At 38.3% G+C, this 14883-nt stretch overlaps 1 protein-coding gene across 1 annotated transcript in view; it reads right to left on the bottom strand.

Annotated features, from left to right (window-relative positions):
* Positions 1-14883, bottom strand: part of plxnd1 (plexin D1) — a 172160-nt gene that overhangs the window by 91507 nt on the left and 65770 nt on the right. Inside the window, exons 10-13 of the mRNA XM_028454162.1 lie at positions 14691-14780; positions 14309-14402; positions 11749-11906; positions 3871-4016 (exon numbers count right to left, since the gene is read on the bottom strand). Of these exons, the coding sequence (XP_028309963.1) occupies positions 3871-4016; positions 11749-11906; positions 14309-14402; positions 14691-14780 (488 nt within the window). The remainder of the gene's footprint in view (positions 1-3870; positions 4017-11748; positions 11907-14308; positions 14403-14690; positions 14781-14883) is intronic.

Below are 14883 nucleotides of genomic sequence, written 5' to 3'. Positions count from 1 at the left end.
TAGATTTAAGTCCCAACAGGATCTTCACTTTAAATGTCCTAGATTTTGTGACCAATTACTATTAAATTAAGGGATATTATGCATAATCTGAGAAAAATTCAAGGATTTTGTAAGAATTTTGAGTTTTTTCAACAGTTTACTGTTAAAAATTGATGCAATCATGCAATAAAAACACCAGAAAAACTCATTTCATTTCAATTACACAATGATTCATGTTTTCTCTGTCATTTTGACTTTCTCCTGTGCGGCCGAAAATGGATGCTCCAAAGGGCCAGATTTGGCCCCCAGGCCATGAGTTTGACAAATGTGCACTACAAAATATCATCCATCATCCGATTTGTTTTCCATTTCTTTGTTACCTTGTTAGGCTTCCTTATTCATAGAAATATTGGTATTAATATTTTTGGTGTGGGCTTCTGAGCCTTTTTTGTGTTAGTAATAGTATACTCCTCGATTTCCAGTTTCAAAAAAAAAAAAAAAAAAATGGTAAAATGATCCTCAAGAGAATTAACTGGCAGGTAGTGGGAAAACTTGATATGAAACACATTTTAATAATTGTGGAAATGTAACATTGTTCCCCAGGTTTGCGTTGAATTAAATTGTAAATGAGTTTTTATAGAGATTCCATGCCAATTACCATTCCGTCTATCATCCATGGTATTATGCAATTACAATTATAATTAACTCCAACCCTCCCTATAGCAGTGACTGGAGGTCCTCACAGGGATAGAGGAAGGAAAGTATCACATGTTTGTGTGTGTACGAGTGAAAACTAAATGTGCTGACTGAGCCAAATACGCTGACGTGTCATGATTTGTTGATGCCACCTCCAGCTATAAGGATGAGGATGAAGATGCTCTGCTGTCTTAACAACCCGCCTCAGGAACCAATGAAGAACAGCCTGGTGAGATGACATCATCCCGATAGCTGAAAGGTGATTGGCTAAGTTTTTTCTCCCATGTTTTGCTGGGATCGTGTTCGGCAGTTGGATTTTGCAGGTATAGCCGACGAGTCAAATGCAAGAACTATTCTCCATACAATGATTAGCTTCAGTGGAGCGAGACCAGATGAACATTTCCATTCTAAGAACATTACGGACACTGAATGGAGGAGTTTGGATGTGAATGTACGGCTACAGAGTTCCACTGAGGACTGTGTCACAATAAGGTCCTGATGTGATTCCTGAGATACGGTGCAATAACGTCCTTTCAAATTGCAAAGACTGCTGCATATTATTTTTTTTAAATTAGTTTTGTGAATACATGCAATTTTACAATGGTATATTAGGGCCACATTAAAATTAAAATAAATCTGAACGTTACAAGAATAAAGTCATAATTTTATGAGAATAAAGTCATAATTTTATTAGATTAAAGTCATAATATTTTTAATAGATTAAAGTCATAATACTTTGAGAATAGAGTCAGAAATTTATGAGGATAGTCATAATTTTATTAAAATAGTAATATTTTGAGTCGTAACTTTATGAAAATAAAGTAGTCATTTTATTAGATTATAGTAGTAATATTATTATAAAATTATAGTTGTAATATTATTATTAGATTAAAGTCGTAATATTATTATTAGATTATAGTCGTAATATTATTATTAGATTAAAGTCGTAATACTTCAAGAATAAAGTGGTAATATTTTGAGAATAGAGTCAGAATTTAATGAGAATAAAGTCATCATTTTACTAGATTAAAGTCGTAATATTTTGAGTATAGTCGTAATTTTAGGAGAATAAAGTCGTAATATTATTATTAGATTAAAGTCGTAATATTTCGAGAATAAAGTTGTAATATTTGGAGTATAGAGTCGTACGAGAATAAAGCCGTATCTAACTGGATCCTGTTTGTATTTCAACTTTATTCTCATAAAATTACAACTTTATTCTTGGAATATTACAGCTTTAATCTTATAAAATTAAGATTTCATTAAGATACGACTTTATTCTCATAAAATTACAACTTTATTCTCAAAATATTCTGACTTTAATCTCGTAGTGTCTATATTTTTTTATTTTAATGTGGCTCTAATACGCCATCATACTGGTGGATATGTATGTGGATAGATTTTTTGAAAGAAAATAAATAATTGGCTGAACTGAGGTTTTACATGAGTAAAAATTTGACAATTACCAACCCAAATGTATGACTATAGGTCACAATGAATGCCTTTAATGGTCTGTTTTTGAGCTTCTGAAAAGGTGATTCCAAGTCTTATTCCTCGTTTTAATGGTTTGAACAATTCAATAGCCTCATTTTTACTTGAAGCTACTTTATTATACAGCAGAGAATAGAGTGATCAGTCAAAAGACATACATCCAATCAGGAGGACTGGGGCATTTCAGGTGAAATGCATTTGATGCCACAGTGTCTTCATTCTTCTAAAGCAGGGGCGTCAAACTTAATTTAGTTCAAGGGACAAATACAGACCAGTCTGATCTAGTGGGCCACAGATTAAAGGCAGAGAAAATGATATTTTCAACATTATTGTGCCCGAGTTTGCACGTTCACGTATGAATTATGTATAAAGGATGTGAGGCACCGACAATATCTTATTGATTATAAGTGACAGATATTAGTCCCTGCAGGATCTTCACTGAAATTTCCTGAATTTTGAGACCAATTTTTATTTAACTTTGAATAATGCAATAAAATAATTTGAGAAAAACTGCAGAATTTTAAGAAATTTCTTTCAACAAAAGCAAATTTGATTGCCATCAAGTGATATAAGCATGTGAAAATGGTTAGCCCTGCAAATATTGTGGAGTTTTATTGAATTTGTTTTTTTGAAGGGGATGAGACAGGGGTGTCAAAATTCATCTTAGTTCAAGGGCCACTTAAGGCAAAGTGTTAAAAAATTAAAGCACATATTCCGGTGCCCAAGTTTGCACATTCACAACTCACTTATAATATCCTGAATGTTAAACAATTGTTCAAATTACTTGAATTTGCCCAAAATTTGCAAAGGAATTAGCCAGAAAACAGAACATTTTCCAGGTTTTAGAAAAATATGTGATTCAGTACTACTGCAAATAATGTAATAGCAGCTGCAAGCCAGATTGTATTCTGCTGGGGTTTTATTAAACTTGGGAATTTGAAGAAAGTGAGATTCCCACAACTGTTTTCTAAAGCATTGCTTTAACTGTGTAGAAAATAAAAAATGCAATATATTGCCAAATGCTGAGATAAAACAAGAGTTTGGTTACCTGCTTACGTGCTGTGTGCGTGACAATAAACTTCTTTAATCTTGAATCTGAAGTCAGCTGCAGGGTATTAAAAAGTAGACCATATTTTTCTAAGCAAGGCTACAAAAAATAAACCTACCTAAAAAAAATATTTCACTTTTCTTTGTTTTTCATGTTTTTCCAAGCATAAAAAGCAGAAACAGTTTTCTTCAATAATACGACACAGTCTGATCAGAGCGTCTCAGACGAACCAGTGTCTGGATTTCTTTGAATATCTGAGCTTTTCATCAGTGCTCGGTGTGCAAATTGTGTGTGAGTGTGTTTCTAAATCGGATGCCAAGCACCTGACCACTCACCTGCCTCAGAGCATGTCCGGTTACCATGACAACAGGTAATTGTCACCTATCATCTCACCATTCCTTTGCATATTTTAACAGGGTGTTAAATATAAACCTGATGATGATAGAACAAGAACGTGTAATTTGACACTTCTACGAAGTGAAATCTGATTAATCGAGTGCTGGTAGTAAAAAAAAAAAAAAAAAATCGACAAAAAAAAAAAAAAAACTACTGTCCCCGACAGTGTGCGTTCTGCATGAGTGCACACCTGAGGAACAACAGGGCTTCACATGGAAAAAAAATTGAATCATGATTTAGGTTTATGTTATTCTACTTACTCTGTGGACACGGTGAAGAGCTCAGGCAACAGAGAGCAGTGAACATCTCCGATGAAGACCTTCACAGCTGAAGCTCTTGGGCCCAGATTTCTTCCCTGTACCGTCAGCATGGTGCCTCCCTCCACTGGACCACTCCGGGGAGAAATCTGACAATGAGACAGACAGGTAATGTGTGAGTGCACAGGGACAAAAACAAAAATAATTGAAGTGATAAATTAAAGAGGCAGTATTATGAAAAAATCACTTCATAATGGTTTTGCTACAGTGATATACATTCCTTTAGCCTCATTCAGAGGGCCAAAGTTGAAAAAGTCATGGTTCCTCCCACTCTTGCTGTTCCACATTTTGTAAAAAGTGAGCTCCAAATGGGCGAGTTGGATTTTTGCCCCCTTATGATGGATTTGATCTTTGCTGGTCATGTACCAAGCAAAATGGGTCTATCCCTTCGATTTTTCAAAAGTGCTTGATTCGAGCCGAACAAGGTATCATCACAAAGGTCTGGTTCCCCCAAGTCCAAATATGTGCACCATTTTTGGATAGAGTCCAAATTGTGCCCGCTAGAGCCAAATCACACAATTTTCGGGCCAAAAAGTGGTATCAGTGGACAGGTCTTATTCCCCTGAGTCTGAATTTGTGCTCGGTTTTCGGCTATAGTCCGAATTGTACCCCCTGGAGGACCTGGAAGTCGGTGCTCGTTGCTTAGACTTCCATCGATGTGACCACCAGGGGCATCTCTGGTGGCCCTTTGGCCAGGCAGGGTGCCTCGTTCCTGGGATGGAGTGCTGGCTAATAGGGCATGGAAGTTTCTTCCATCGATTCTCCAAAAGTGCGCGGATTATGCTGAACGAGGTCTGGTTCCCACCGAGTGTGAATATGTGTATCAATCCCGGGTAGAGTTCGAATTCCTAATAAGTTGGTGTTTCCCTCTACCAGGGGTGACCTCGGTCAATGGGAGTCTGCATCTACAGACACGCCTACTTGTGCATATGCATGGAGGCCCAAAAACAGCTTGTTTTTAGGAGCGGCCATGAAAGTGACTTTTCAGAGTGCTAAAACTTCAGAAAACAGGCCAGTGTGGGAAAATAAACATGAAATAATATGTTGTTGGGGTTCATACTGGACCTTTAAAGTTTGTAAGTGGATTAGCTTCCGAAAAAACACTCCAACATTAATGTGTGATAATGAACGTGGCAGGAAAGCAGAGATTGTGTCTCTGATGCTAATGTGTTGAGTGACACACACAACGATAAGGGCCACTCCGAGTGTTCTTCTGTCAAAGACGGGGATCTAATTTAATAGCTATACAGTTTAGGTGTACACGCGCACAAAGCAGACTTTCAACCGTGTCAGTCGGAGACTCTTCAGCCGCTAATCCTCCACAGCACATGCAAAGAAAGAGCACACTAAGAGCCTCCTTCACATCCCACAAGAGACAGACGGAGTTAAAAAGTGAGGGCTAGAGAGGCAAGGTGGAGAGCACAGCAGAAAGGTGAGTGAGTGGGGGAGGCAATTTAGGGGGAAGTCGGTGTCGAGAGGGAAGTGAATGCGAATGATGGCGAGAGCCTAGACAGGAGAATTAAGGCACAGTCCTGTTTCCTTTCATCTGTTTTGCTGTGTCTGCTCTGTCAAATTCCTCAGTCCCATTTTTCTGCTGTTGATCCGAAGCTTTCTCTGATGCATCATTTAAGGCCTCGCCTTTGGTCTTGCAGATTTCCATTCAGGGGTTTCAGAAACAAAGAAAGAAGAGGACCATCACCTCTCCAGATAACATCTCCTACATCCAGACAGAAGTAATCTACAATCATCTTGCCAATGTAGCATAGCTCGCACCATAGCGTGCATTGGTCTTTTTTTCTGACCGCCTCCCCCACCCCTCTCCTGGCATACCGGAGGTCACCGTGACCCCTCAGTGTTATTAGCTTGGCTCCGGCTCTATCTGAAACTGCACTGAAAAATGAAAACAGCACTTCTGTTTGGTCTAGGTATGAGGACAAGGATTGGTTGCATTTATAAAAAAAAACAGAGCAGAAAAAGTGACAGTGGAGATGAATAAACCTAATATTTCCCACTTTTGAACGTACACATGTACATAAAGATAGGACTTTTAAAGCTGCTGGAGACTATAATTATTTTATCAGAAAAAGACAAAGTGTAGGCCTTAGAGATCAATAAACAAAAGATAATTTGTTTGAAAAAAGAGGCCGGATCGGGTCTTTCTGTGCAAACCCCAAAATAAACATCCGCCATTGTTTTGCTGCAACTTTTAGACGGTAACACCATAAATGTTTTGCAAAGTCAAGTTTTTGCGGCAAACCCAAGAAATCCAAAACTTTCCCAACAATATAAATGAGAGTGTTCACAGTAGAGATCAAAACAATTTCAATCTATTACATCTTTTTTTTTAGCAAGAAATCTTTTATTTTTTTTTATCTATGAGGTCTATACTATGGCCGTGTTGGAAATGTCATACTAACGTCCTACTCTCATCTACTAAGACTCACATCAAAAATAGTATATAGTGTGTTCACATTAGATAGTATGGAAATATTGAGTACGCGAGAATTACCCAGATGTATACTATAACGGGACATTTATTAAGTATGCATGGTGGGCAGTGCACACTAGTCATACTCAACCGCCCCATGATGCATTGCGAGTGATCACATTCCTTTTTCAAAACAAAAGCATCTCTTCTGGTCTTCCTTTTGTTTTTTTAAGGCTTTTGTAAATAGGGCTTTTGTTTTGAAGTTAACCGGAAGTTTCGTCAGTAGCACAGTGACGGAAAATATGGAATCTCCCTAATCTCTGACATGCACAAACCAGGAAACAAGAACTAAGACTGTGTTCGAAATCGCATACTAACGTACTACTCATACTAAGTCTGGCTTCAAAATGAGTATGTGGTGCGTTCACTCTAGATAGTATGAAAAGATTGAGTACGCGAGAAATACCTGGATGTATACTATATTTGGACATTTCTTAAGTGTGCACGGTGGGTACACTAGTCACACTCAAGCGTCCCAGGATGCATTGTGAGCGGAACATAAAAAAATCCTGGAGGCGGCTTCAAGCTAAAAATCAAACACCCCCTTTTCAAAATAAAAGCATCTTTTCTTGTCTCCCTTAGTATTTAACAATTTTGTAAGTAGGGCTCTTGTTTTGAAGTTAACCGGAAGTTTTGTCAGTAACATAATGGCGGGTCTCCAAAAAATGTCGCATGAAATGTGTTTCCGCAAGTTTTATGGATCAAATGAGCACATGTTGATATTCTACTTGGTCACTTTCTCGCTTCAAATGTTTTCAGAACTTTCAAAGGTGCTATTTAGCCTCATTCTTCAGGTTTGTGTCGTTGTAGAATCCAAATGCATCTTGGGAAAATTGGAAGTATACTTCAGTGGGAATGGTCATCATCTTAATCCTCCTAACCATACTTACTGTATATAGTAGACAGTATATACTCATTGAGTTTGCATTGTATAGTCTGTCGTGTGCCATTTCAAACACAGCTTATGTCTTCATCTGATAAAAACTAAAATCATCTCTAGCAGCTTTATTACTATATGTAAAAGTAAATGGCAGGAGACTAATCCATCACTTACTGTTATTCAGTGACAATGACACCACGGGAAATGATGTCAATGTTTTTATAGCCATACCAAGATCTTAGATATTATTATGCCTGGCCTCTCTGCGCCTCCTCATAATACATATATATTTATGCTGCACTTTTCAGCAATAATACACACCCTCATTCCTTTCGTACATGTGAAATGCAAAGTGCAGCAATGTCTGACAATTACCGCAAAAAAAAGCCCAGCAGTAAGCAGTTATGTATCATCACTACAAATCTCAAAGCCTGCACTGTGTCTCTGTGGTGCCATTGAGCATCGACATCAACGGCGAGCGTGCACGCTGTTCATTTACACCTCTTACACGTCAGCGAGCCTTGATTTACAGCACAGGCTTCGCCAGGCCTCCAGGGACATCACAGGGTGTGAACGCGTCTCCGAAACAAAAGTCCAAAAGCAGCGCTGCGGCTATCAAATGCATTTCGTTTCCAGATTATTCCTCATTTCCTATTCAAATCAGACCAGCTACACAGCAGCAGACACCAGGCAGCAGATGAACAACACCATGTTTTTCCTTCTTCTTTCTCTTTGTGTCTTCTTGTCACATTTTTTACTCTAAATCTATTGTTTTGAGGTCAGAGCTTTCATCTTCCCTTCCTCAGCACAGTTCCTCCACATCACACTAATCAAGCAGGACGTGAGGACAAAAACAGGAAAAAGCTCCTCGCTACACACACTACCTTCTCCACCCTCTCCCTGTCCGACAATTTCTCCATCCTCTCTTCCAAATCATGTATGCCTCACCCAGGTCCCTCTGTTCTGTCTTTCTGTTTCATGTCGGGGAATAAGTCCGTTCTTGATTTAAGATGACAAAGTACCTTGAATAAACGCTGCATTTAAAAAAAAGACAAAACCCACACATAACGTGAAAAGAAAGGCAGAGCGGGAGATAATGAATGTCTCCATTGTCTTACGTCCCCGCACTGAACAAGAGAGCATTTTTCACAATTAGGTGATGAGAGTCACCTCCTCCTACGACAGGTTTTCAGGTCACATATGCAGAGGTGTGACAAAGCACAGGGAAAATATACACACACACACACACACAAAAGAACCAACCTATTTTTCATTATTCTAGCAGAGGTGTTAAGAGTACTGATAAATCTTACTCAAGTAAAAGTACTCAAAACCTTCCTCTTCCATAGAGCATTCTCCATCATACCCCCCCTCCCCACACTCCCCTCCTGAATTTAGCTGCCCTCAGCTGTTAATTTACATTTGTTTTTAATATCGGACGGCCGTTACCCCTAACCCTACCTAACCCCACTAGATCCCTCCACCTAACCCAAAAAATTCCAACATAGCTCCAAAGGTGTCATAATTTAGCAAACGACACTTAATGACAGCATTAATGACACCTTATTCATGCTAATGACAGATAATGACAGCGTAATGTCAGCTTTATGTACAAAACTTCAAGTAAAGTGATACCATTTATTTTCCACAAAGGTATCTTTATTAAAAAAAAAAATGGTTTGTCAAAAAGTCCAATTATTTTTTAAATAAAATAACACTACGGAATAAAATTCAAAATAAATGATTTCAATAAAATAAAACTGATCAATCAGGCATTCAATGCTGTTTTGGAGCGGTGCATACGTTTAATCTGATTGGTCTTTTATGATGTGATGCATTTGATTGTTGTCTGGTCATTTCATTTTTTATAGTTTCACAATGTCCGTTGATCATTTTAAAACAAAAAAAATTACAAGATCTAAGAAAATACATGGGATCTGTTCAATGTGCCATGAATGTGCAATGAGACCAGGAAATGGAAATAAAAAAATAATCACAAAAAATAATAATTTGTTCAGTAATGGTTGGCTGTTGAAATGTTTTAAAAACATTTTAAAATGTACTTAAGTAAAAGTGAAATGACTGATTTAGAAATATACTCAAAAAAAGTACAAGTACCAAAAAAGCAACTTAGTTACAGTAGCGTGAGTACTTGTAATCCATTACTTTCACCTCTGGCCATGAGAGCTGTTGCAATATACGTTTGTGTTGTAATTTTGAAACTGAGAGAATCTTTTGTTCTGTAATCTGAAATCCAACATTTGATGGGAAAACACGTCTGCCAAAGTATTGCATCACACACCCCTCACCAAGCCACAGCCCTAGCATCCGCTCTGCTAACACTCAGAGCGTGTGTGTGTGAGTGGAGTAACAATGGTCAGCCAATGCATTACAACACCTCAGCCCAGCTCACTTCAGTCCCACAAAAAGTCTAAATAAGTTGGACTGTGGTAGTGCATCCTGTTAGTCACAGTATGCTGACAGCTTCAAAGAATGAAGGATAATCATGAGCGCTTCAATATGGCCTATTTGTGTGACAGATTGCGAGCTTATGTGTGTGTGTGTGTGTGTGCCCGTGTGTGTGTCTGCCTCCTTTGTTCTGCCTGCTTTACTCTGCTATGCTGACCAGGTTTTATCTACAGGAAGTTTCAGGCCGACTGAGTCTCATGTGAGCCATGCTTCCCATGACTGCCTTTGCCTTTCCTACTGCCTTCGACAGAAGCTTCCACAGCTTCCAAAGCAGCAGAGAAGGTTTCAGAGGATAACTCTGAACATGCTGCCATTACTGCTGAACCAAATAATGAGTACCATCATGCAAACTAGCTTCAAAAACAGCTAAAAAGATGCTTGACCACACTCAGATGCTCTGATAGATAAACACTTTTAACCAGCGTGGTTTTGGGTTTTTGTTGTGGTCACAGATGTAAAAAAAAAAAAAAAAACAGCTCAAGGTTCCTATTTGTTTTCTTTCAGTGGTTTCCTACATAATGGGTACGACACAGATTGCTTTGATTCGCCTGGCCACAGTTTACACACACACATACAGTAGTTTGAGGGGAGAAGGTGTTCCCATGAGCTCCAAAGTGCTTGCAGATCAACTGAGTTGTGTCCCCCTAAGGGCTGTGGTTAACTGAGGGCTGTTTGTCTTAATGAGACCCCATTCAAACAATCCCTGAGCAGCTGATACTGGGCAGTAAGGCCATGAGTGTACCACACATGAGCCTATGTTGGACCATCTGAGAGATTCAAACCCTGCTTGCAAGCTCCAGTAGGGTGACCATACGTCCAGTTTTACCTGGATGTGTCCTCTTTGTCCTCTCTTGTCTCGGCTGTCCGGAGATATTTTACAAATTAACAAAATTGTCCGGGTTTTCCAGTGACATCGAATGCATCTCGGGAAACATGTAAATGTAAAAGACCGTAACTCCACTAATATTTGCTCTATCTGAGAAATTCCACCAGTTTCTGAAAGCTAAGAAGTTGCTCTTTAAAGCAAATATATTCAGCGTCATTAGGGTCATTTTGCTCACATGTGACAAAATCATGAAAGATGCTGCTTTGTTTTGAAGAAATAGTCACACATGAGGAAAAGAGAAAGAGAACAAAAGTCCAAGAGAAAGAGAGATTAAAAGAGACCAAATAGTGGTGGATTTAATTGAAAAGGTTATTTATTCAAGTGTATATTTAATGAATATTTACTGTGCTGTGAGCCTTGAGATTTTTGGTTACAGTTTTCATTACAGGAGGCAATGTTTCTCATATTGTTTCAATGATTGAGAGATTTTAAAACTATATATATTCATGGGATTTTTCATGGACAGATAGTTACAATGGATAAAAAAGGTGATTGACAAGAGTCACCACTGATTTCAGATTTTTTTTTCCCAAGTATTTGTCATAAAGAGAGAAATGCGTTTTTAAACCTTATACACAATAACAACTTTTTTATTCATTATACTGTATTTTGCCTTTACAAAGTAGAAAACGTTGAGTACTTTTTGAGTATGCCGAGGTCGGCCCAAATCTCTTTTTTGGAAATCCAAATATGGTCACCCTAAGTAACTTTGGTAACACTTTACTTGAAATTTTATACATGAGGCTGACATTACGCTGTCGTTATTATGACATGACACCTGTCATTAGCATGAATAAGGTGTCAAAAAGGCTGTCATTAAGTGTTGTTCATTACCCTAATCCTACCAAACCCACTAGATCCCTCCACCTATCCCAAAAAATGCCAACATAGCGTCATAATTTAATGTAATGTCAGCCTTATGTTTAAAACTTCAAGTGTTACCTTAACTTTTACTTTGAGTACTATCAAATTGAGCTATTTTGTACTTGTACTTGAGTATTTTATGTATGACTTAATTGTACTTGAGTACAATTTTAATCACAGTACTTCTGCTTGAGTAGGATATATCAGTACTCTTTACACCAGTGTTGGTCTTACCTTGTGAACCTCAGGAGCAGGACAATGTTCCACATCTGGTTGACAGTCGTCTCTAGGCCTGCAGCTGTTCTCACACCACCCACAGAGGTGTCCCTGGTCCTCCCGGCCCCAGCACTGGGAACAGTCCGAGCTACCCACTCCACAGTTGTACACCTCCACTAGAGGGAGACGGGAAGGGAGGGAGACGGACACGGAGGGACAACTGTAAGAACGCATTACTCAACTGTGTTTGCCTCGTCTGCTCAGATTAAAGTCGACTCCTTAAGGTATTGTCTTCCCCAGTTTATATGAAACACATGTGCTGCAGGCTGTGAGCATTCCAAGGAGTATACATGTATTGCTATAAAAAGAAATCATCAAAAAAAAAAAACAAGGAAAATCTAGTAGAAAGAAAAGAACAAAGGCAGGAAAAACAGATGATTGTGTTCATCTTCCACTGTTCCTCCCAGTGCGACGTCCCATTTGTATCACTGCATATGCATCTGCGAGAGGCTTTGTGTGCATATCCCTGTGTGCATGTGCCTGCACGTGTGTGATAAAGTGTGCATCAGTTTAAAGAATTTGATGACTCGGCTCGTCGGGGAGAAGCATGTCTCGTCCTTTAAACAGCGAGGAGCCGAGCAGCTGCCTGTGACTGTTGTTCATATGGTGGACACATGGGCTGTAGCGCACAGCACATCTGGGACTGGGAACAAACCAGTGCCATTTTCATCATCTAACTCAGTGGTTCTCAACCTTTTCAGGCCGCGACCACCAAAATAAAGGTGCCAGACACCGGGGACCCCCACTGTATGAACATTGAAGAACAGTCATGTGGAGACAGATCCATCTATAAGGGGGAATAAAGGGGAGAGGTTTTTGGGGTCCATCCCTAAAGTCAGCAAAATGATGGTCCATTGTTCTATGAATCTGTGATAACCACATTTATTTATCTGAATAATATCCACTGTTATCCAGGAAGTTTATTATTATTATTTGTGCCATAGTATATAGTCATCTTACTGGTGTAAATCCTTGTTTCAAATAGAAATAAAATGGGTTAAAGTGACCAAAAATGGAGGAAAATGTGGTAAAATGGGATTTTAAAACCACAAAAATTAGTGAGAAGTAGCAAATTAGAGTGGTCAAAAACGGATACAAAAAGTGGTAAAATGGGATTTAACATGTATTTATATAATAATAAACATGGCAATATGTGAATGGGGTTAAATTGACAAAAATAAGCATGAAATATGGTGAAAAGAGGATAAAAGGGAAAATAATGGGTCAAAATGTGCAACATTAGGTGGGAAAAGTGGTGGAAAGGGTTTATAAGTGCCAAAAATATCTCAAAAGTGGAAAAAATGTGAAGAAAAAGCATTGAAATTTGATGGAGAAATGGGAGTAATGTAGTAAAAATGCATTAAAAGGAGCAAAAATATGGCAGGAAAAAATGATAAAAAACAGGTTAAAATATGGCGAGTTTGTTGTAATTGCAGAAAAAGGGTAAAAAATAAGCAAAAATGGGTTTAAATTGTTAAAAAAAATATTCTATCTATATTCAATCTAACTGTTGTCATGGAGCTCCAACTGTACTTACAACAATACATGTGGACATGGCCTCAGAGAGAAATTAATGACACGTTAAAGCCTGCCTCCCTCTGCTCTGCACTCATTATATGTGATTAGAGGTTGAGACGAATATAACATCACGGTAAATCCCGGCTGTGGCCAAATTATGTGTTGTAATACACAAACTGCTATTATCACAAGTGAAAGGTAGTCTAATGTTGTTTGTCGCTTTGTGTGAGGCTACTCTTCTGCAGGCTTGACACAAACTATTAATCACACTTATTGTGCAGAAGTGAAGTGCATTCTGGGAGAAGCAGTTATGTCAATTGTTTTTCTTCCTTGGACAGCGGTCTAATTAAATATATCAGGGATGAACTATGGAAAGCCTTTTGAGTATAAATGTAATATCAACAATAATTTAACTGGACTAGTACATGCACTTAATTTTGGTTTACTAGTTTAGACTTACAATATGTTACTAGTAATAATACCTTAAAGCTTTACTACGACTAATACAAACATAATATTGTGTACAGCATTTTATACTCAAGGCTATTCAAGTTAAAAAAAAACAAAACAGAGTTTTAAATCAACAATAAAAACATTAAATCAATATAAAAATGATTAAAAATCTCCCTCTCCCCTTGATGACAATGTTAATGGATTTATCAAGATATGGCAACGAGTCCATAGAGAATGTGGACCCTGATGGACTGACTTCTGTTTGATCTGATTGACAACATGGTAATGGCTACGGGAAATATTAGCGACCTGGATACCATTATGCCAGGCTGGTGGCGTGTATGTTCAGTCTTGTCCATGTCATTTTTTGTTTTTTGTTCTGTTTTTTTCTATTTGTATTATGTCTACTTTACACACTTCTGCATTTTAAATCAAATTAATGCTCAATCGGCTTTTCATAATGGACCAACTGGGAGGAACCAGTGCTCTGTATATACTGTATACCAGTGTTTTTGTTGGGTTTTTTTGCACACAGACGTTAACTTACCTTTCATCGGATGTGGGCTGTCGACAAATATAGCTTCCCTTTGTCCCCGCCTCAGATTCAGGTGGTAAATGTGACTCCTCTCAGTGGTGGACAGCTAAATAAACAAATAAAACAAAAACGATGAGTGCTGCGCTCTGTAAACCTGTTCATGTTTGGTAGATTTGTCCTTGAAACTGCATTTTGTGACTACAATGAGGTCTGGTCTACTTCTGAACAACTGTTAAGTGTAATTACATCATAAGGGAGGTATACGTAAGAGCAAAGGCATGACAAAATGAAGTCACTGGACCAGGAAATGAGCTGGACCTTTAATGATCTTTTTCTCAGACTCGAGAAATTCTCTCTTACAAGTTATTTTTAGAAGGTCATTGTCTTCACTTACTGTCACTCCAGTGCACTTGACAGTTGAGCTGTTGAGCCATGTGGCCTCATATCGCTGCTCTGTTCCAAAGTCGCACTCCAGCCTCTCCGCCTGCAGTGAAAAGCACTTAATTCACACAGCACAAGAGAAAAAAAAGCAACAAAAAAAAAAACCTTATCTTGATAATACACTGTTCTGAAAACGAGATACTGCT

The sequence above is a fragment of the Gouania willdenowi genome, chromosome 7 (genome assembly GCF_900634775.1).
Source record: "Gouania willdenowi chromosome 7, fGouWil2.1, whole genome shotgun sequence".
Lineage (NCBI taxonomy): Eukaryota > Metazoa > Chordata > Actinopteri > Blenniiformes > Gobiesocidae > Gouania > Gouania willdenowi.
The sequence above is the reverse complement of the archived record's forward strand: the minus strand, read 5'-3'. Positions and strand labels throughout refer to the sequence as shown.